Here is a 23,949-nt window from a genome sequence, read left to right as displayed (position 1 = left end):
CCTATACCTACATTATTAAGGCTACTCTACTGTGTTCCCCAGGCAAGCTACAGGGGCCACTCTTCTGAGTGCTGCAGCTGGTAAGGGGGAAGGGCAGCTCTCTCATCTGTTGCAGGTAGAGAGGGGCAAGGGGTAAGGGGGGGCAATCTCTCACCCTCCCAAACTGCCACATGACAGACAAGTAGTGGGGCCAGCTCTCCCATGCTTATAATTTCGGGGCTGGTTCACTCATACCTCTGCCAACAGGTTGGCTCTATTGTGTTGCCTAGGTGAGCTGCAGGGCCTACTCTCCCAAGTGTTGCAGCTGGTCGGGGGGACGGGGACAGCTCTCCTGCTCTTGGGACCTTAGGGCCAGTTCTCACACCTGTCACAGGCATTGATAGGTGTGGTGGAGGGCAACTGTCCCCTACCTATGCTGGTTTAGTCTATTTGGTGTTCTGTAAAGTTTTGCACCTTTATAGGCTTGTCCTTCTTTAGGTTGGGAATTTTTTTTCTATGATTTTGTTGAATATATTTTCTGGACCCTTGAGCAGGGATTCTTCTCCTTCTTCTGTTCTTATTATTCTTAGGTTTGGTCTTTTCATAGTGTTCCAGATTTCCTGAGTGTTTTGTGTTAGGAATGTTTTAGATTTAACATTTTCTTTGACTGATGAATCTATTTCCTTTATCGTATTTTCAACACCTTAGAGTCCCTCTTCCATCTCTTGTATTCTGTTGGTGCTTACATCTGTAGTTCCTGTTCACTTACTCAGATTTTTCATTTCCAGAATTCTCTCTGTTTGTGTTTTCTTTATTGCTTCTGTTTCTGTTTTCAGGTCTTGAACAGTTTCCTTTACCTTTTTGTTTATTCTTGGCTTTCTTGGCCATATTTAAGGGATTTATTCATTTCCTCCAATTTTTGATTTGTTTGTCTTTTCCTCAATTTTTAGAAGATTTTTCATTTCCTCTTTAAGGACCTCAATCATCTTCATAAAGTTATTTTTAAGGTTGTTTGCTTATGTTTCAGTGGTGCTGGGATGTTCAGGTCTTGTTGTTGTAGGATAGCTGGGCTCTGGTGATGACATATTACCCTTTCTATTATTGTTTTCTTACATTGGTATGTAGGCATCCGGGTTTGGGATGATTAAAAGTCTAGGTGTTGATTCCCATGTTTGTCATTGTTGGATGAGTCTTTGTTCCTTGGTTTCTGTTTCCTGTCTGGTCTTCTGGCCTAAGTGGCCAAAGGTTCTGGTGCTTGGTGAGTCTTCAGGTCCAGTGGGATGTTTCCCCTGGGGTTTTGGGGGCCTTGAGTCCCTTGATCTATTCTGGCCTCTGGTAAAGCCAAAGTCTTCTTGTGTCTCTAGATCTGGCCTGGCCTCCAATAAAGCCTGACTCTTCCCCTGGGTTACCTAGGCCCAGCCTTGCCTCAAGTAGAGCTACTTGGGCTATTCTTCTGACTACTGTGGACTGTATGTGTGCCTATGGCATCTGTTCTTCCAACTGATGTTGACTGTGTCTGGGCCTATAAAGTTTACCAGAGTTCTGAAGAAGGGCTGGCCATTGGGAGGATGATGAGTTGGGAGGGGTTGGGCAGTGGTATGGGTCTTGAGGGAGTATAATCCAGGGGTTGCCACAGTCCAGCTGATAGGCAGGTGATTCACCTGCTTGTCCACTGGTGAGGGCTACAGCAGAGCAGTGGGATGATTCTGGAGTTGGGGGCAGGGCCCAGCAGTGGTGCTGAGATGGGAGGGGGCTGACCACAGGACAGGAGGGTCATCCACAGGTTGTAGCTTGTGTGGTCTGCACCTCAGTGGCAGAAGTCCTCTGGGGTTAGGAGCAAGGTCCATCAGCAGCAGACCAGGGACTAGCTGGGATGGTGTGGGTTGGGGGAGTGCTGGGGGAGAGAGGCAGAATCTAGGGAGAGATACAGTTCCACTGGCAGGTGGGTCGCCCACCTATTCTGACTCGTGTGGTCTTAGCCTGCTTGGCAGAAGTCTTCTGGGGTTAGAGGGAGGGCCCAGCAGAGCGGCTTTGATCTTTTAAAAGACTTGTGTCATTTCCATTTTTCTCTCTCTGCCTCCTACTTGTGAATCAAGATGTGAATTCTCAGCTATTCCATGGCTTTGCTCCACCATTGTGGACTCTAATGCTCTGAAACTGTAAGCCAAATTAAATGTATTCTTTTCTAAGTTGCCTTAGTCATGGTGTTTTGTCATAGCAGTAGAAAAGTAACTAAGATATTGGGCAGTTGCAGGAACTCATAAAAGAAATAACATTGGTTTATGTATATTCTTAGCCTAATTTTTTTCTGGCCACACATGATGGCACACGCCTATAACACAATACTCAGGAGACTAAGACAGAAAAATACTGAGGTCAAGACCAACATGAGTTACGCAATGAAACACTCTATCATTCAACCAATGAGAATTCTCTTTTTATTTCTACCAGCCCATTAAAGGGATTATCATATGGATTGCTGCTGGATTATGGCTTCCATGCCTCTTTCTCCTCAATGTGGATGAAAAAATAAAGTAACAAGAAATCTGAGCAGATATTTATAACTATATAATAAACATACACATATATGTCTACATCACTTTATATATTTATATATAAATATAGGTGTGTAAATGGATATGTGTGTGTACATGTGTAAGAGGTATGCATGTCAGAAATGTGTCCTTTTACTGAACAATTTTGTCTCCCTTTGTTTTATCCCTTTGGTTTGCTTTTTCTTTTCTTTTTTTTTCACCTCATCCTGGAGGCTGCCTCTTCATCTCTTCATTATGCACTCAACTGTTTATATGAAGAAAGATAATCACTTTCCTACTGAGAGTTAGTCGCCATCTTCTGGATGCTCCAGGACCCCACTACTGTAGCATAAGTGTTGTTCCTCAGTTTCTGAATTCTCTAACACACCTTGACTTGCCAGAACACTTGGATATAGTTGTTACTTCACTCATTTCCAGGTAAAGATCTGAGACTCAGACAGATCTCATTCATGACTTAAGATCTGATAGCAGGGAAAGGATATAGCTAAAACAGTTCAAAACCCATGATTCCTCAGTTCTGAATCCTAAACTTTCCATTTCCCAACTGGTGAATCCCACACTACATGCATATTATAACTACTTGGGGTTTTAAAAAATGGTAAGCTCCATTTTAGAACACTGAAATACCATCTCTAGAAACAACACATTTAAGATTCCCTACTAAACTGAGGTGGTCTGCTCAAACATTGATATTCAGCATGCCAAGCTACTATCCAGAGGTATGGAGTATAACTCTACAAAGGTACAAGCTGAACTCCTGGCTTTTCTGCATCATAGACTCCACAGTGCCCTGTAACCTTGACCTGCCATCTTCTCCATGTTATCTTCAGACCCCGATGAACATTGCCAGTCCAAGCTGACCCACAGTTATACTTTTCTTATCTTCTTTTTCCTCTTTATAGGTACAAAGAAGCGTTCTCATGACTCACCCGCTCCAAGCACTAGTTCCACAAGCCGCCTTACCTTGCCAGGTAGGTAAATGGCATTGCCCTATTATCTCAATGACCACAGACAACAGAAAGAACTAGTGTTTCAAGAGTTGGGAGCAGCAGCTATAGTAGAGCCTCTGTTCAAGTTCACCATTTCAGGGAGCTTTGTGTCTGTTGCCTTCACTTGTGAGTTTGTTCCAGATATGACCATTTGTTTCCTAGCAATGGAATGTGCTCTTTCTTGGGCAGCCTGTGAAGTATCCACTTCTGAGAGGCAGGTAGTGCAGGGAAAATGAATGGGCAGAGAGAGACAGATACATGATAGACAGACAGACAGACAGACAGACAGACTTGGATTCAAACCCCAGGCTTGTAGTGTTAATTTTGCAACCTCATCTGTGCTCCTTTATCTTGGATTAGAAATGACACCTCTAATCCCAGTACCCTCTGTCACAATGTCATAGCTAACAGCAGGCACAGTTAAGGTCCACTCTTGTAAACATGGAAATGTATGTGAGCCAGATCCCTTCTAGCATCTCCTAGGAAAATATTCACCCATGGTGATCAGCTGTAAGTGCAAGGGAAGACAAACATCTGCTAGTCTCACCAAGTTCATGCATAGCTTTACACTCCTATTACAATTTTAGCCATAGTGGGACTTGTTTTGAGGAAGAGACATTATAAAAGGTAAACATGGTCAGTGTAAGCTCTTTTGTAATGATAAGAAAGACTCCAGGAACAAAAAAATTCTGTTTATTACTAATGTTACCCATTACCCAATAACTAAGATTCCCCTCTTCTCCTAGGTCTTAATACACATCTTTTCTTGAATTCAATTTGTATCTTATATAGAATTTTGTTTTTTCTCTTTTGAAATTTACTGTTATATTAAAGGGCTTTTCTACATGTTAGTAAATTAAACAATGTCTTGGCATTTAGCTAATATGTCTATGATTATGTCAGTTTACTTACATGTTTAATGACAACTTTACATTTGTGCAGTTTGCATGTTATTATCATAATCATGTTACATTATTGTCCATAAATATTTGGTTCCTAAGTATGGAGTGAGTGAGATTTCTGGGATAGAAATTCTTAGTTAAGAATATATAGATATTTAGGTTCTTGTCAAGATATACTTTGGTGATACTGATTTTTATTTTTTATTATAATTAATTCATTAATGTGTACATTTCACTATTTTTGTCAATGCTAAATATTATATTTTATAGTTTACCATTTTGATGAGAAAATTGACATTTCATCCATATTTTATTTGTTTTCATCATCTTACAAGTACCTGTTTACTAATATGAACTTATCTTTTAGATTTCTGCTTTGAGGAATTACTATATTTCATCCATTATGAGAAGCATATTGTCTTGTATTTTAATCCCTCTGAAATCAGGTTTCTACATTGTCTTGCTCAGTACCCCCAATTCCAGTCATCTTTCCCAGTACTCTCTCTCTCCACCTCCACCCCCTGCCTAGCCTGATCCAGTTTGTAATCCATGGTGTGCAAATATTAAATTAACATTTTTTTTTGCTTGTAGGTACAATATTACTTCACTTCACAATTAGTGGTATGCTAGACAGATGAAACATAATCGACATTGACTTGCTATTCCAGTTTATGTTCTATAGATTCAGTCATTGTCTTCTAAGGAGCCTTGAATTTTCTTGCTTCTGTGACTCCATGAAACTAATTTTCCTTGGCGCATTTCTCTTTGCAGCTCTCTAAACCATCTGGTTAGAATTAATATTGCATTGTAATGAGTCTTTCTGTGTCCCGCCAGCCAGCTCCCAAGTAACAACATGGAGACTTATTATTAATTATGAAAGCTCAGCCTATAGCTTAGTCTTGTTCTTAACTAGCTATTACATCTTAATAAATCCATATTTTTAATCTACATTCTACCACTTGGCTTTTTACGTTTCTTTCATTCTGTGCCCCTGACTTGTTTTGCACCTCACTGGCATTTCCTCTGCATGCCAGCTCCTCTCTTTACCCAGAAGTTCTGCCTATTTTCTCGGCCTAGCTATTGGGCATTTAGCTCTTTATTAAACCAATCACACTAATGTATCTTTATGTAGCATAATCAAATGTCTCACAACATTTTCCCCTTTTTGTCTAAGTAAAAAGGAAGGTTTTTAACTCTGACATAGTAAAACTATATACAATAAGAACAATTATCAGGTAAGAATTACATTTAAAATGTCCAGTTTACCTGTATTTGGAAAATTCAGAGAAAATATTCCATTATCTATCCTATTTTGGTGAATTAAAAGTTTTATACCTAATTTACTTTCTATCCTAACTTCTATTACCAATCTAAAACTATCTTTTTAGACCTCAAAACATTTTCTTAGATAATAACTTAAGCTTTTATGTCTCTCAACCCTATATATTTTACACTTCCTTTGTGATGGTAGCCTTGTATTTCATCTGTGTTTGTCAGTCTAAACTTGGTCCAGAGTCTTAACTTCTAAGTTCTGTCCATATCCAAAGCCTACTGAGTAGAGTAGGTGCTTCTCAAAATGCATGACACAATTGCCGGCACTCTGTCCAGCAGATGTCAGCTCTCTCTGGCCCCTTCCTGCCTCAGGAACTGTACATGTTTCCTCCTTCTGACTTAGATAGCTTTATGGCTCTGTACTCAGATATGTCTGGTGCCGTCTCAAGCTCCACTTTATAGGAGCTTTTGGTGGTATCACAGCTGCATTTTAGAAAATTATTAACCAGCAAACAGTAGCTTTAAAAATCACTGATCATGTAGTTAGTTGAATGAACCTAGCTGAAGATTTTAAGATTTAGGCATTAACACTATTTTCATGGCTAGATTCAGCATGATCACATCAATCAACTGCAGGCTATTTGATTCAGTCATTAAGCAAGGAAACTCCCTTTGTAAATTCTGACCAGGATGGCCTGAGATGTTGACAGATACTCCTTTGCTCCAAACACATGCAGATGTGAACGAAATAAAAAAATGAATTACAGTCTTTAGAGGCGGTGTAAGAGACCAACAGCTCTGGGGACCAGAAACAAAAAAGAATTACACAAGGTACCTGATCCCACAGGACTGATGCCGTGAGACAGCTGTGCTTCACAGCACAAGCAGGCACTCTCGGTAAGGTACAGAATGGACTAAGAATCCTCTGGGATGCAGGCTTCCAGAGAGGGACCTAGTCAGAATACAAGACGGGGTAAAAAAGGGTAGAGCCCCTGATGCTGGCCTTCATTTGGAATTCCAGCCTGAGCTACTGACCTGGAGCAATGGACAGACAGCCATATGCCTTCTTACCAGCCAAGGCCAGCACTGGAAGTGAATCTCCAACTCTCCCAATATGACTGTGGGCCTTTAGAAACAAGTATTGTCATAAGCCATGCTCTGACAGAATTGTTTAAAGGATCAAACAGAAATAACTACAGACTCTAGATAGGACACAGAGCTGCCATAGGGACAGGAAAAGTGGAAGGAAGCACAGAACACACAAATTCCAGAGATAACATAAGAAGTTTTGAGTAAATTGGGCCTCATCAAAATAACAGACTTTTGGGCAGCAACAACACTACCAACTGTGTGAAAAGGCTAATCAGAGAATGGGAGAAAATACTGGCAAATAATATGTTTGATTAGGGATTAATTTCTACACTGTATAATGAACTTCAGAAGTTCATTTTGGGAAATTTTTACAATTTCTTAAAAAGTTAAATGTAATGTATCCAAGTGTCCTGGTGCATGAGAGTTGGCGCCTGTTGGATAGAAAAAGGGGACAGGGGATGGGGACAAGTATTAGACTGCAGTCCAGACTCCATAGTAAGTTCCAGGCCAGCTTAGGCTACATAGAGAAACCTTGTCTCAAAACCAAAACCAAAACAAAGCGAGAGTTAAACCTTCTACATAATCAAATGACCCAGGATTCTAGATTCATATTCAATATTCATTTTCATAGGAAACCTTGTTCCCATGTGTTCATAGTAACATTTGGCATAGTAGTCCAAATGTGGAAATGACCTACATTTCCAGAAACTGAAAAATATATTAACAAAATGTCACATCCATTCCAAATGAATGAAGTACTGATACAATCTGAAGATCCATGAGAACGTTTTACTCAGTAGAAGAAGCCAGAGACAAAGAGCCGTGTGTCAATGATTCTGTCTGTGTAAAATATTCAGAGAGACTTGAAGTGGGTAGTGGTATCAGAGGCTGAAGAGTGAGGAGCATGGGGTGACTTTTCAAGGGCATGGGTTTTGTTTTTTGTTTTTTGTTTGATGTGATTAAACTCTCACAAATTAGATGATGATAGTGACTGCATAACTGGCCATAAAAAAAACCCCAAGAGGCATATATCAATAGGGTGAATTCTATGGTAAACTACCATTTGATTAAAAAAAATGGAAGCATGGAAGATAGAAGGACTGCACACACCTCAGGACAGACAGACTGTTGGGAAACAACATTCAACAGCCCTTAATTGTCATACCTGAAGGAAAAAAAAAGGACAAACAAAACAAAACAACCCAAATCTATACTTAAAGACTTTGTAGGAGAGTTTCCAAAATGACCTCAAGGACAAGAAAAATCTTAAATCAGTAGTTCTCAACCTATGGGTCACTACCCTTTGGGGGATCAAATGACCCTTTCACATGGATCGCACATCAGATATCCAGCATATCAGATATTTGTTACAATTTCTAACTGTATCAAAATTACAGTTATGAAGGAGCAACGAAATAATTTTATGGTTGGGGGTCACCACAAACAACCTGAGGAACTGTATTAAAGGGTGGCAGCACTAGGAAGGCTGAGAACCACTGCCTTAAATGGCACCAGAAGTTGGTTACGTTCATGGAAGCTCCAAGTACCAACCAATAACCACCTGGCACCAAAATGTCATTGGCTCCAGTAGATGCCAGAAGGCAATGAAAATAGGCTTTCCACATGCATGGGGAAACAAGCCATATGAAACGGCTAAAACAAGTCAGTTACTAGTAATGAGCGAAGGAGAGTAAGAAACCTTGAATCTTTATTCAGTGGGAACAGTGACAGAATGTGCTACTCTTACACCATTGCTGAAAGGGGCACATAGCCAGAAGAAGGGAAGAAGGTGTGGGGTGCAGAAACAAATGTACGTCCACAAGTTAGCAGTCATGTCGGTAAGTGTGTGGAACTATAGACATGCTGTAGTAAGACAGGAAGAACAAACTGTACATCGCAGGGTGGAGTTGGGAGCACTTATTTCTTCTTTTTCTTTGGGAAGAACTGGGTAATTTTTATGTCTTTCTAACACAAAGGACTATCAGTAAAATAATTAAATATACCCTATAATATTTTTATGAACTGAACTTTTGGGTCCTGCTCTACTTCCATGTGTTGGAGCCTAATCTAGAGTATGCTAGTTGGAAGTTCTAGGTCACAAGGGTGGAACCCACATGATTGGGATAGGGGCTTTGAAACCATCAAGTGAGAATGTAAGAAATTGTAGTCTGAACTTAAAGCAGAGGGCCTTTCCCTGGACCTGACAGTGCTGGGACTCAGATCTAAAAATTCAAGGCATATAACCATGAGAATAAACTGCCGATCTTGTTCAGCCACCCCAGCAGTTACTGTGGCACAATGGCCTAAGCTAGAACAGGCATCCAAATGAAAAACTGAACAAGCAGGAAGTCAGTAGACAGAGAAAAGGAAGGAAACAGCCAAGAATGCAGAGTGGTAGCCACAACACAAGCCTGGAGGGAATGTTGAAACAAGCCTCAAATGTACAGCAATCTTTGGTTCATCACCTTCTGTTTAGATTGGCTTTTCAAATGCAGAGATGATCTGATTGTATGGAGAAAAAAAGTCTGGCTCCATACCCAGTGTACATTTGCCTATTAGTACACATTAGCACTACAGCAGTATTACATTCGTATATGGCAAAAGAAGCTCCATCCAAATACAAAGCTGGTTCGTTGGAGACCATCTGTGTATAGCTCTATTGTATAAGTGTGCATCACGGCATTTAATCATCTTCCTGTTGTAGTTATTTTCTATTTTTCTGTTTATAAACAGTGCATCACATGATGTTGAGCAAGAAAATCAGGTTACTAAAAGATATGCGACACCTAGGACAATTGGTATGACTTTAAAACATGTAGAAATATTAAATATTTTATGACTATAGATATATCACACACATATGCACAGGAATAAACAAATTCTAGGTGATGGCTTTGGGGAGGTAAAGGGAAGTCATGGAGAAGAAATACTAATGAAGTTCTACCTGTGTTCAATCCCTTGTGTGGATAACGGGTGTGTGGGTGAGGGTGGAGGCCACGGGTTGATGTTGGGTGTCTTCCTCTATCAAGTCCCACTTTATTTTTTGAGATAGGTTTTCTCACTGAACCTGGAACTTACAAATTCAGCTAGGATGGCTGGCCACCAAGCCCTCAACATCCCCCTGGAGGCCTCCCTAGCACCAGGGTTACAGGAATATAACACTACATCCAGCTTTTTACACCGATGCTAGTGATCTGAACCCAGGGCCTCAGGCTTGGACCGGCAGCACTTTACTCATGGAGAATTTTCCCTGTTCCTATTTAATCTCTTCAAAAATATTTAAAACATTGACCTTATTAAGCTGTGTGGAGAATGTAGGTACTTATTTTGTTAGCATTTATACTTTTCCATACATTAAAAAAAATCATTTTACATACAGCCATGACTGTTTTACCAAAGAATGATGCTTGTTGTCATTCATGTTGTTAGTTTAACATGTGCTCTTCGAACTTTGACATTTTCCCTTTCTAACCAATGGGTGTAGTTGAAATATGAGTAGCTGAGTCTTTCAGAAGTTTTGGAAGTTATTTGTCAGAAGCCTGCAATGATTGTTTCATTAAAGGACTGTACAGTTTCTAAAGGCCCATCTTTCAGCTTCAGCACAAGAAAACCGCTTGGGGTCATCATGATCATCATCTGAAACCCTTGCGCATCTAAACCAGAGTGGCTCTTGCATAGGAAAGACTAGCACATGCATACATACTTTCCCTAGAACCTACGTCATGTGTTGCCCATTGGGATTTTTGAACTTTACGGAGTCTGGGGGTGAGGGGCATCCATGATGGAGAACTGGGGGACTGTTGGCTCTTGCCGGAAGAATGGCTCAGAGTTTTACCGCCACTACCAGTCTGAACTGTTATCCATCCAAAGCAGTCACCTCCGAGCAGCTTCCCAGGGTGCCTCCCGAAGTGATCTTAGAGGACAGGTATAGTAAGTACCTAGTCATTGCTAATGCAGATCTAGCTGACTGCTCCTTGCACACACTTTGGCATGCACAGTAGTCTCGCAGTAGATATGGCTCTGCTTCTGAACTCTGCTGCCTGCTGTAGACAGAGTTTCTGTGTCAAATGTTAACCGGCTCCCAATGAAGTTATTGTATGTCCTATTGCAGGAGACTATGGATAAAACATCCATCCAGAAACTTCCTTGGAAGAGACTTGATCATCTTCAAGGTCTGAAGACATGGAAATCTTATATTTCTTTTCCCCAAACAAAATCTACATGTATTGTAAGTTATTGAGTATTTAACTTCAATTGGTGACTTTTGGTTCTCCTAATACAGCTTGTAAAAAAAAACAAAAAACAGGTACTTTTATATGTATTTCACACTTACAGACATCAGGGACAATACTAAGTTAATAACATGTATTAAATCCTGATAATTCTCTGAGGACATTGGTAGTAACATCGTGTTTAACAGATCAAGAAATTGAGGCATGAACACCTGAATGGCTTGGCCAAAGCCATTCATTATTGGCAAGTGGCAAGCCTGTTCTCATTCCTGGGGGATTTGTTATCAGCTAAGTCTGCAGGTAATTAATTATTCCACACTTGGCACTACCTTTTCCCACACTTGCCTTCTGCCTGGAGATTTAGATCACTTCCCCACCTGTGACTTTAAGGCCTGTTGCTCTGAGTGAAGGATTCTATCACGTGAATCCCAAATGACTGTGGGTTCTGCAGCTAACTTTCGCCTTAGGTTCCCTGTGAGGGTTGGCAGCTGTCACTCACTTACCATGGACTGAATCAAGGCTTCTGCTTTATGCCTTGCTGTGGCACTCAGATCTGTATACCTCTGAAGAATTTGCCTTCACCGGCCTCTGAAATGGTTTAGCATGGACAAGGGGCATACTGTTATCTGATTGCCCTTAGATTTCCCATCTAAATAATCAAGTGGAAAACTCAACATATTGCTGAGAAAAGTAGAGTGAAAGACCTCACACAACTCCATTTGTCACAGTGTAGAACATGGACTTTGTGTGTGGCAGGACAAACAAAATGAGAACAAAAAAATAATAATAAACTAAAACGATCAGCTTCTTGAGGGAGGATTTCACAGGGTATTTGAAGGCAGCTGTTGCTTGAATAGGAAAGAGTTGACTCTCCTGCTTTATGCAATTGCTCCCTCCCTCCACTAATTTGTCAGGGGACAGTGTCTTCATTCGGGTTTCTATTGCTATGAAGAGACACCATGACCACAGCAACTCTTATAAAGGAAAATACTTAATTGAGGTGGCAGCTCACAGTTTCACATGTTTAGCCCATTATTATCATGGTGGGGAGCATGGTGGTGTGCAGGCAGACATGGTCCTGGAGAAGGAGCTGCTACATGTTGATGTGCAGGCGACAGGAAGTGGACTGTGACACTGGGTGTAGCTTGAGCATAGGAGAACTCAAAGCCCGCCCCCACAGTGACATGCTTTCTCCAGAAGGCCACATCTACTCCAACAAGGCCACACCTTCTAATAGTGCCACTCCCCTGGGGGGTCATTTTTTTTTTCAAACTACCACAGAGGGGCTTGAGAACTCTGCCTCAGTGCCTTTCATGTTATCTCGAAACCTGAAGATAGAAGGTGGGTTGCAGCACCTGTATGAAGCAAAGGTTTGCTGCAGCCCTAGACTTGAAGCTTGTGAGGAAATGGACTCATTGACATCCTTCTTAAGCAAACACAGGTGGTAACTCTAGGTATGCAGGCATTGCAGAAGTAAGGGAGAAATATCGGCTTCCGTCAATGCTGACAACTTTGCCAGCTGGTGCATATTTGAAGTGAGTCACTTTTTTTTTTTTTTAAGGGAACATTTATGAAGGTTGCTGAATGTGATGCACAGTAGTTTCTTCACTCATTTAAACATTTCTCAGTGCCAGCTGTTATCAATACTATGTTACCTCAGGAAATACAAATGTATGTACACATTATCTCTGCCCCAGGAAGTAGACACACAGGACTGAAGTGGTTAGGGAATGAAGGAGTCTCTAAAAAGAAAACCAGAGCATGCATGCAGGAATGGCTTCTGCAGAGCGTGACTCACACATCGCTGTGCCTCAGTGTAAGGAATGCAGAATCTCGGGAATCAAAACTGGTCCTGTCATTCTCCTAATCTCCTCATACTCTACTAATTACCTCTAGATTAGAAGTCAGGGACAAAGCTCTGGCTCCTCATTGGTTGTCTGAGCCACTCTTCTTAAAAGGATCTAGCATTCTTTGTGCTCCTCAACAGGTCCTGCTCAGAGTCGCTGAGTGAACTGACTTTTTTTTTTTTTTCTGAGTTCAAAATGTGGGCTAGGTACTTTGCTTTGCTTAGAATACCACTTAGATTCAAAGTGGTTCCCCCGACAAACTAAGTGTTGTGTTCTCTGCCAAATACAAATAAATACATTACTGAATCTCTTCATTGTGTGGTGAGATCATTCAGTTGTAAATCATATATAGGGAATTTGATGAAATTTCAATGCTGTTGTAAGAAAATCAAGAGAGCAGATGGTGATAAAGCATCCTGGTCTTCCATGCTCAGCTATCATGTAATAATTGTCACCAAGTACCTATCACACACTCACTGCAAAGAACTGCCTGTATGTTCTCCCATGCACGTCATCCTCAAGTTTTCACAACGGCCATGCAAAGAAGTTACTGTTTTCCCCACATCAGAGAATGGAGGAAAGGAAACAAAACCCTGACTGAACGAGACCCTTAGGATCTCAGAGGGAGTAATTATCCCTGCTCTGTGTGCCTCCAAGCCTATGGTTCTCCTATAATGTTACCTACTGCTTCCAAGAGGAGAATTTTGTGGGTCTTTTGCTCCTTAGATCTTAGCACAGAGTCTATATCATATAAGTGCTGGTGAACAGGGACTAGAGCAGATCGGCCTGCATGAACCAGACCCAGTCATGCACCCCAAAGATCTCTCTAACCCAAAATACTGGCATACATCATTTCACAATGGGAATTCATTTCCAAGAATATGTCATTAAGTGATTGCATTGTGTGAGCATCAAGCAATGTATTTACATTCTTATATAAACTTCAATGGTATAGCCTGCTACACAGCTGGGCTGTATGGCATATTCCATTCTATATGCAGTCCATTTATGAACTAACACATCATTATATGATGCACAACTGTATTGTAGATGACTTTTTTCTTACAAAATGAACTCATCTGTTTTTTCTTCCTCTTTTTTTTTTTTTTTTTTTTTTGGTTTTTTTCAAGACAGGGTTTCTCTGTGTAGCTTTGCGCCTTTCCTGGATCTCGCTCTGTAGCCCAGGTTGGCCTTGAACTCACAGAGATCCACCTGCCTCTGCCTCCCAAGTGCTGGGATTAAAGGCATGCGCCACCACTGCCCAGCCCCAGTCTGTTTCTTAACTTTGGCTCAACATCACTAGATAGCTTCTTAGATGGCAAGCTTTCTTTTTCCACCTCCTAGAGATTTTTGGTCTTTCTGAGGAGAAAAAAGGGAGGCTATAGACCATGTGGGATTCTTATTTTCTTAAGATAGTTTTTGGAGAGCCAAGATATTTAAAAATGCAGATAATGGGGTTAGTCATTCTAGTATTTAATATGAAATACACCTTAAAGAGTTTAAAAATAGAGTGTCACTTTGGACAGCACTTCATGTAATATGTGTGGATTAAGAGTAATTTTCTGGTTGGATTAGTGTTGCTAAATTCTATTTCTACAAAAGGGTAGGTTTCCTTTCTGCCTGGCTTCATGCTAATGCTTTCACATCTTGGGATGTATGTGAATTTCCAAATTGGGGAAGAATGCAGCTACTGAATATTCCTGGCAATAACAAATCTGCCAGACAATTAAAGGTCTTGAACTCAGAAAAGGGAGAGAAACCTACTGGGAAGGAGCACTCCCCATGCATCAATCAGTGCTGGCTGCTTTGGGATGTGTGGTTCTTTTCATTCTTATTAGTGACTTCTGAAGTGAGTGATAATTTATCTCCATTACTGAGATGAGACAGTGAAGCCAAGCAGTCATGTCACATGAGGACAGCACCAAAGCTGAATATGGCCACCTTCTAAAGATGGTGGAGCTTCAAATGGGATCGTGGAGATGAAGGTGGGGAAGAATGCTGGAGAGATTAAGATGGTCATTCTCAAACGCCAGCATAGTGGCATTGTAAAGACAGTGGCAGCTCAGTTCTGCCCCACAGATTCTGCTCTTGGGTGCTTGAACTAAACTTGAGCACCAAGAGTTTTAGAAGCTCTTAGTGTGGCCTTCATTGACAGGCAGTGCTGAGAACTAATGAGGACAATTTGACCTAAGGCCCGAAGCCCTGGCCTAGACTTTGGAGCACCTGCCTGTACTCAAGCCTGTGAAGGTGAGGCACCAGGTGAAAACAGTTACTTCAGAGGCCTTCACCAGGATCTTTGTGTAGCTACTCTTTGAGCCATACACACATGGGTGGATAACATTTGTTTTAAGGAAGCATTATTATAGCTGCAGCACACAGAATATGCCACAGATATTATGCAGGTTCAAATAGTGATGCTTAAATGAAGTAGTTTTAACTGCACATTTTTAGCCTGTTATGGCAGCTATTAAAGCTAAATTTGGAGCCAAGATAATTTTCCATGTACCAGGAAGGATCTGAAGTTGATTTGGATGTGAATCTAGGCTCCAGCCTTCCTTCATCATCGCTGTGATATAAATCCATTAAGCCTCAGTTTCCACACCTGGGAAAGGACGGCACTAGTGCTTGATTGTAGGCAGGTGTGAACTGAGGCATGGCTTAAGCTAATTCACACCACATTCTCAGCATGGTGTCTAGTACAGGTAGTAGACATTATATGCTAGGTGCCATAATCATGTCTGAACTCAATTCAACAGCTGTATCAGTTTGTCGTGTGAACAAATCTAGATCTGTTTCCTAGAGAAAAAAAAATATGTAGATTAGGAGAAGAGAGTAAAAAAGGGAAGGAGGAGAGAGGAGAGGAGAGGAGAGAGGAGAGGAGAGGAGAGAGGAGAGGAGAGGAGAGAGGAGAGGAGAGAGGGAGGGAGGGAGGGAGGGAGAGAGAGAGAGAGAGAGAGAGAGAGAGAGAGAGAGAGAGAGAGAGAGAGAATAAGATATTTGTGAGGGAGGAATTGTGATATTTATGAAAATAATGAGGGCTAAATAAAATGAGTGTTAAAGTTCCTGAAAGAGCATTGCTTTATGAAAATCAAAGGTTATGTGTAACTGTAAAATAAAGCATGTTGGGTAATAACGTATAGTTTTTGTCTGAAGTCTGTCTTTTTCTAAGTGTGTTCAAAAGTGACCCCCAAGTTAACCACTCTGTGTGGGTCTATGGGCCTTGGGCACAATCTTCAGCAGCTGATATGATCATTTTCTGCAAGTCATTTGCACTCTCTGTGTCTACTGTGCTGACAAAGCACACGGGTAATGGGGTTCTGTTCCCTATTTGTTTCTTCCTTATCCTGAGAGGGAGGCTGTACTATTGGGTTCAACTGTAGGGAATGTGTAGTTATTGAAAGGAGGAGGGTCAGGCCCTTTTAAGACCCCAGAAACATGTCAAGATGAATAAAAACCCCTTCAAGAGGACACCCAGCATCCCAGAGGAAAGGTCCACCCCAAACTCAAGACAGTGCCCCTGTGACTACCCTGCTATCATGCCCTGTGATCAAAATCTTGATACCTGCAGAGGAGAAAGGCAAGAAATGCGTACAAACAGCACTGGGCACAGCTCCCCCCATTTCCCATACTGAGTGGAGGTGACAGCAGGCGGTTCACATACATCATAGCTCGGTGGGGAGCCAATCTCTATCAGTAGGTTCAGGCTATTTGTAGGGACTCCAGTGGCAAGCAGAGTTTTTGTTCTGACAATCAGAATTCCAGCAAATGGTAAATGCTCCTTCGTGCTGAGAAGTGGGAAATTCAATAATACTTTGGCTGCGTTCATGCTGAGTTGCGAAAATAGGATGAATATGGAGAGGGACTGTGACTCAAAAGACATAAATCGGTGAGCCCAAGCCTCAGCTTTTGATTCGAGGCTTTAAGCCCTCTCTTTTCTGTCCTCCAGGGTCATAAGAATGTTTTTATATTTGTTCTAGATGTGTTAGGAATGAGAATGGCAGTGGTGCTTTTAATTCTTGTTTGCCCTAAACCATGGAATTAAGCAGCCTGAGAGCTTAAAATGACCATTCTAACTATGAGAGAGGATTTTTATTATGTCACAACAGAGCAACTTTGCTGTGTGAAGATAACTCCAAGACAGTTTTGGCCTGGGTATTAAGAAGCTTGAACCAGGCATCTTCTGTAACCCAGCAAGGCGTCCAGTGGAGGGATCATGAGGACAATAACCTAGGTATAAAGCCTTCGACCTACAATTTGTGTTGCCTGCAAGACGTTTTGGGGTAAAGGTGGTACAGAACGTGTGGAAGTGGCCAGCTAACGACTGGTCCAACTTGAGACCCATGCTATGAGAGGGAGCCCACGCCTGACTCTACCTGAAGGGCCAGGATCCAGAGGCTGGATACCCCAAACACCTAAGATAGAACCAAACACATCTGGCAAAAAAAGTCAATAAAATGATTCCAAATGATATTCTGCTATATTCATAGACTGGAGCCTAGCCCAATTTTCATCAGAGAGGCTTCATCCAGCAACTGATGGAAACAGATGAAGAGACCCACAGCCAAACATTAGGCAGAGCTCAGGGAATCCTGGAGAAGAGGTGGGGTAAGGGTTGAATGAGCCAGAGGGTCAAGGATATCACAAGAAAACCCACAGAATCAACTAATCAGGGCCCACAGGGGATCACAGAGACTAAACCAATAATCCCGGAGGTGGTATGGGTCTGACCTAGGTCCTCTGCACGTATATTAGAGTTGTACAGCTTGGTGTGCTTTTAGGACACCTAATGTAGGGGTGGGCGCTGTCTCTGACTCTTTTGCCCACTTTTGGGAACCTTTCCCCTCCTACTGGGTTGCCTTGTCCAGCCTTGATATGAGGATAAGTACCTAGTCTTATTGCAACATGATACGCTGTGTTTGGTTGATATCCCTAGGAGGCCTGCCCTTTCTGAAGAGAAATGGAGAAGGAGTGAATCTGGGGAAGAAGGGGAGGTGGGGGAAATACTGGGAGGAGAGAAGGGAGGGTAAACTGCTCTTGGGATGTAATATATGAGAGAAGACTAAAGAAAAAGAAAAAAGAAAGGAAAAGGAAAGAGGCAGCAGCCCGGGAGCTGCAGCTTCCACACAAGATGCTTCTTGCAAGCACCTTGCACGGTTCAGGGCAGACACAGCATGACTGCCCACCAGGGCGTGGATTTCTGTTCTTTCTAGTTACACTAGCAGCACACAGCATATGGTCCAAGAAACCAATGGGTAAATATTAATCTTAGACTTCAAAAGGTGTATTGAGCAAGACTTTCTGGGGGTCTAGTGGGAAAACCCCAGGGGACATTGGTTTATTGAATTTTCTCTTAGGTATGTTCTGGTTGAGTTGATAGTTGATTCCATAGAAAAATGCATAGTTGTGTTTCTTTTGTAAAATTACACTACTAAAGCTAATGTTTTAGAAATACTAGAAAATGACATCAGTTAATCAAAACAAATGTTCATGTTACACAGACATAATCAGTGCCATGAGCTAATGTTTACTTTTTAGACTTTTCTGTGTACATGGTAATATGTTTTATAGTGATTAGATTAGGTTAGGGACTGGAGAGTTATCTCAGAGGTTAAGAGCACTGGCTGCTTTTCCAGAGGACCCAGGTTCAAGTCGCAGCACTCACATGCCAGCTCACAACTGTCTGTAACTCTAGTTCCAGGAAATCTGATAACCTCTTCTGGCCTCCGAGGGCGCCAGACAGACATGGGATACACAGACATACATTCAGGCAAAACACTCATACACATAAAAAAAAAATAAGAATTTTTAAATTAGCTTAGGTTCAGAGTTATTTTTCATTATATTATCAAGTAAGCCTTTATTTTTGCTAATAAACACTTCTATCTTTTTCAAAGTGTCATGGTAGTATTTGATTAAATAAAATGAGAATTTATTTAAAAGTATTTAGTGTGTGTGTGTGTGTGTGTGTGTGTGTGTGTGTGTGTATACATGCCATGGCACATGTATGGAGGTCAAAGGACAACTTGTAGGAGTCAGTTTCCTTCTCCCACTGTGTCAGTTCCAGGGATCAAATTCAGGTCATCAGGTTTGGTAGCTTAGCCATCTTGTTGGCCTGAAAACATGACAATTAAATGTATCTTATTTGATGGTGTATTTGTGTCTCACTGTATTTGTTGTATGTGGTATTTATGTGTGTGTGGGGGGGGGGGGGCGGGTACCATACAGATATTTGTGGAGGCCAGAGATTGTTTTTGAGGCAGGTTCTCTCACCAAATCTAGAGTTTTCCATTCCTTCTGGACTGAATGGCCAGCGAGACCCTTGGATTGGCATGGCTCTGCCTGTCGGCACTGAAGTTATAACACGTGTGTTATAGAACCATGCCAGACTTCTCTGTGGATACTAGGGATGTGAACTCCATCCCAATACTTTGGAGAGCCTTGGTCACTGAGTCACCTGCCCAGCTCTGCATGTAACCTTTTTGCTTCATCACAAACGGCAGGCATTTGCTCACTGTCGGAAGACAGTCACTGAGAGGGTGTTTGCAGAGAACTGCCTTGGGAGTCCAACTCCAGCTCACTTAGGTACTGTTTCCCTTTGCTCTTTAGGAGAAGGTGAAGTTACCTGCAGTGAGAGCTGGTCCTTGGGCAACTGGCTGGCATCAACTCTGCTCTTCCGCACTTTTCACCTAATTATTATATTTATTTTGTCCTTACTGACAACATATTTTTTCTTCCTATGTTCGTTAACTAAACACATTTTCAGGAGAACCAAGGAATCACGGGAGACTAGAATGGAGGGGAAGAGAGAAGGTGGGCAGTCCTTTCCCTTTTTCTCCTCACAGAACTGCAGATTGGATGCCACACTCCATCATCATCTAAGTCCACTCACATCTTCCTGCTCGTCACTTGCTATCCCTTTATCCTCTGTTCTAGGATCACCCAGGGTGACACATCATGTGATGCCATCATGCCTCCCTAGGCTCCTCTTGGCTCTGCAGTCTCTTGGGCTTCTTTGCTTTACTAGTCAGGTATTTTGTGGCTCTCCTCCAGCTGGAACTATCTGCTGTTTGCTTACTATTAGAATGGGGCTATATAAGTTCTGCTTCAATCACAACATACTAACTTCCGTTACATAAAATCAAGGATGTACCCTGTTAACAGGATGTATGTCACTCTGGTCTCCTGGATGAGGTCGTATTGGTCATATTTCTTCACTGTGACTACTCTTTTGATCCTTCTTAGACCTTCACCATGTCCAGTTCACACTAACAACTTGTCCCCCTCCATAAGGGCCGTGGAGCTATAGAAATTGTTTGGCAATATGCCTAGTAGATTTTTTCTGTTTTCTCACAGATTTTTGTGTAATCCATTACTATGTATCTGTATTTTATACTTTGGGTTGTAGTTACCTCTATGTTTTGATTCGTTGCTCAAAGTGATTTTCATTTAGAACCATTTGAGCTCCTCTGTCTGTCGTTTTCTTTTCTTTCCTTTTTCTTTGTACTTTTGAATTTTATGTTTCTATAATGGTCTCTAAGTCCACCTTGTGTACACTGTGTCTAGTTTTAGAACAAGGTATTTCTATAGGAAGTACCTGCTTCCCTCATTGAAGAATGATATTTGAAATAAAAATATAAGGTGAGTTCTCTGTTGCTGTAGCTTCAGAGCCTGGAATTTTTTCTAGGTCTGATAAGGAAATGTATGTGTGTGCACTAAGCCATGTAAGTGCTCCTGTCTATAAACACCTTTATATATACATCAATACCTCTATTATGGCAATGAATTTATACTGATGTCACCAAATCTAATCAATTACCTGTGGATCATTCTAGTCTCCTCCTTTTGCTTAGCTGCTAACATCCACATGGATAGTTTTCATCATCTGCTCTTCTTTTACATACTTTTTCAATTTCAGAGAAGTGTAGAGTGTATTTGAATTGTTAATCTGCCCCTGTATGAGAAGCAAATTTCTCAGCTAGAATACAGAGCTCATGTGGAGCTCCTCTGGCCTGTTTATATGTGAAGTTACTCAGGTGGCCATCTTGCCTCTCATCTCCTGCAGGCTCATTGTTACTTTTTTTTTTTTTTGGTTTTTCGAGACAAGATTTCTCTGTGTAGCTTTCTCCTTTCCTGGAACTCACTCTGTAGCCCAGGTTGGCCTTGAACTCACAGAGATCCACCTGCCTCTGCCTCCCGAGTGCTGGGATTAAAGGCATGTGCCACTACCGCCAGGCTCATTGTTACTTATATTAGCAATTCAGTCAGATTGTTTCACACTGCACGCTGGAATCCCCATAACCCTGTCGATAGCTTTTTAAAATTGCATAAATTAAGGATCCCTCCCTTAAGAATCTATGAATTTTGACAAATAGTGTCAGAATCTACTAGTTTCCCATCAAATGACTTCACTGCCTTGGAGTTCCCACTGCTCACCTATTTAATCCTCTCTCTTCACATTAATTCTGCCCCAGCCAGTGCCCTTTTTGTCTCCATAGTTTAGTGGGTTTTTTTCCTTCAAGCTTATCTTGTGAGTAGAATCATATGGCACAGCTGCCTTTGCAGACTGACTTCACTCACCTAGCAATGTATACTTAAGATGTGTCCACATCTTCCTACGGTGTGACCACTCATTTATTTTTATCAATTAAGATACTATTATATATGCCTATTGCTATTTATTTATCCATTAGCCTGTAAAAGTTCATCTTGGCTTTTTACAATTGAGGGATATGTGAATATAGGCTTTTCAACTAGTTGAGTAAATCTAGGAGTATAATGTTGCATTTATGGTAAACACTGTGTCCAACTTCATGAAATTGCTAATCTATCTTTCTCAAAGCAACTGTACCATTTTTTTACTCCCATCAACAGGAAGGAGCTTTCAAAGACTTTTGGACTTTGGCTTTATACAGAACGTGGTAGAACACTGTTGTTGTTTTATTTGCAATTCTTCTGTGTTCACAGTTGAGTTGATCCTATGCTTCTCTGATATATTTATCTTCTGTAGTAGGCGTCCATTCAGATTTTTTTTGCCCATTTTTTTTGCATTAGATTGCTTCCTTCTGTTGAATTTTAAGGGTTTTTTGTGCATTTTGGATATTAGCCCTTTATAAATATTTTGCAAGCATTTTCTCAGTGATATGCTTTTAATTAATACTTTCAGAGTAAGTGCCACTTTTGCAGCCCCCAAAGCTTGCACACAATGCTAAATGTTGTTAGTGATAGATATATCACTGCTCATCATGGTTACTTTGCTTCCACGTGTGATTCCAGTACACCCAAACCTTTCCTTAACTTCATCTACTCATTACCAAGTGAACTTTATGTACTGAGCCACCACTGCCCATCTCTAGACATTTTTTGATTTTATTGATTTAAAGTCAATGACCAAGTTGATACTGTTCTTATTCAACCAGTTTAGAAATCCAATTTTTTTTTTTTTTTTTTTTTGTGTGTGTGTGTGTGTGTGTGTGTGTGTGTGTGTGTGTGTGTGTGTGTGCTTCTTCTGGCTTGGAGGAGACATACAAGTCAAGAGGAAGTGGCCACAATATTTATGGCAAGTCAAGTCTCTGTGAAGCTAATGGTTGTCTGTCTTCCTTTCCATGGCCTCCAGTCATCAAGCCTCCATTACGTCACTTTAAACGCCCTGCTTATGCATCTAGCTCCTATGCACCTTCAGTTCCAAAGAAAACCGATGATCATCCTGCAAGGTACAAGATGCTGGATCAGCGGATCAAAATGAAAAAGATTCAGAACATCTCTCATCACTGGAACAAAAAGTAGGGCAACTACAAGAAGAGGGGGAGTGAAGAAGGGCCTGCCTGTCTGCCTCTCAGCACCTATGAGATACAGCAGGACACACCTGGAAAGTCATGCAGCTGGCGCTACTGTGACTAACTCTCAGAGGCAAAATGAAGACTGCTTGAGATTCCCCTTGGTCATTCTCTTACAGATACTCCAGTCACTGGATTTAAGGTCAACCCAGACTCCAGCAATGGTAGATTTATTGGATTCTATTGTATAGGTCTTTAAAAGTTTTAAGTCCCAACCAAATTAAAACAATATATCTTGTTCTGAAAAATAAAATTCTTTCCAGTACCATATTCTTTTAATTCCCAAGAGAAGACTTGCCCCTATACAAACAATAGCTCAAAAACTATCAGGGTAAGAAATGTACTTCTAAAAATAACTTTTCCAATTAAAATGATGTTATGCTGTCAAATTAAAATATAATTACATAATTTTTCCTTTCTTTTCCCTCCTTCCATACCCTCATGTACACATACCTTTGGTCTCCCTCAAAATCATGGCCTCTTTCTTTAATTGTTGATATTATATACATATACATATATATATCCTAAATTATATATATTTAATTATATATTTATATTCCTAAATATATAAATACAATCTGCTCGGTCCCTATGTTACTTGTATCTCTATGTTTTCAGAACAGACTACTTGGTATTGGGTGATCAGTTGGTGTGCTTTTCCCTGGGAAAAACTAATTTTCTCCCACTCTCAGCATTCCTTATTTGCTTATAGTTCTTTGTCTATGGTTGCAGCCCTGTGAGACTTCCCTGTTCCATGTTAACATGTCTGTTAGTGTTGTCCAATTTTAAATGCACTGATTTAAAATTTAAAATACTTACTCAAAATTCAAGCAAATGTGTGATGTTCAAAGCAAACACACTCAAAACAAATTTACTTCTGAGCATAACAATCATAGAGGAAAGATGCCTGATGGGTTGGTTTATTTTTCTTCATAGATTTTTCAGAATTCAGGCTTAACAAAGTAGATCGAAGTCCCTCTCTCTCTCTCTCTCTCTCTCTCTCTCTCTCTCTCTCTCTCTCTCTCTCTCTCTCTCTCTCTGTGTGTGTGTGTGAGAGAGAGAGAGGGGGAGAGACAGAGACAGAGTCAGAGACAGAGACAGAGACAGAGAGACAGAGAGATTGATTTTGATTCTGATCACATCTCATTCCTAGCAGCTTCAATGTACTTTGGAGCATTTGTGAGTTTTCTAGACATACATTTGGCTCAATTCATTTTAATCCTTCCCTTCTGTCAGAGTAGCCAATGG

The 23,949-nt window shown here is 41.0% G+C and overlaps 1 protein-coding gene across 2 annotated transcripts in view; it reads left to right on the top strand.

Moving 5' to 3' along the window:
• The window catches only part of Pde1c (phosphodiesterase 1C), a 375,343-nt gene extending 351,608 nt beyond the window's left edge, over positions 1–23,735 (top strand). The window contains exons 18-20 of one of the 2 annotated variants that reach the window (XM_059257883.1): positions 3,437–3,505; positions 10,901–10,961; positions 22,482–23,735. In XM_059257883.1, the coding sequence (XP_059113866.1) occupies positions 3,437–3,505; positions 10,901–10,914 (83 nt within the window). In that variant the 3' untranslated portion in view covers positions 10,915–10,961; positions 22,482–23,735. The remainder of the gene's footprint in view (positions 1–3,436; positions 3,506–10,900; positions 10,962–22,481) is intronic. The other variant, XM_059257885.1, reaches the window with a different exon arrangement.
• The last annotated feature ends 214 nt before the right edge of the window (positions 23,736–23,949 follow it).

The sequence above is a fragment of the Peromyscus eremicus genome, chromosome 3, assembly GCF_949786415.1.
Source record: "Peromyscus eremicus chromosome 3, PerEre_H2_v1, whole genome shotgun sequence".
Taxonomy (NCBI): domain Eukaryota; kingdom Metazoa; phylum Chordata; class Mammalia; order Rodentia; family Cricetidae; genus Peromyscus; species Peromyscus eremicus.
The sequence above is the reverse complement of the archived record's forward strand: the minus strand, read 5'-3'. Positions and strand labels throughout refer to the sequence as shown.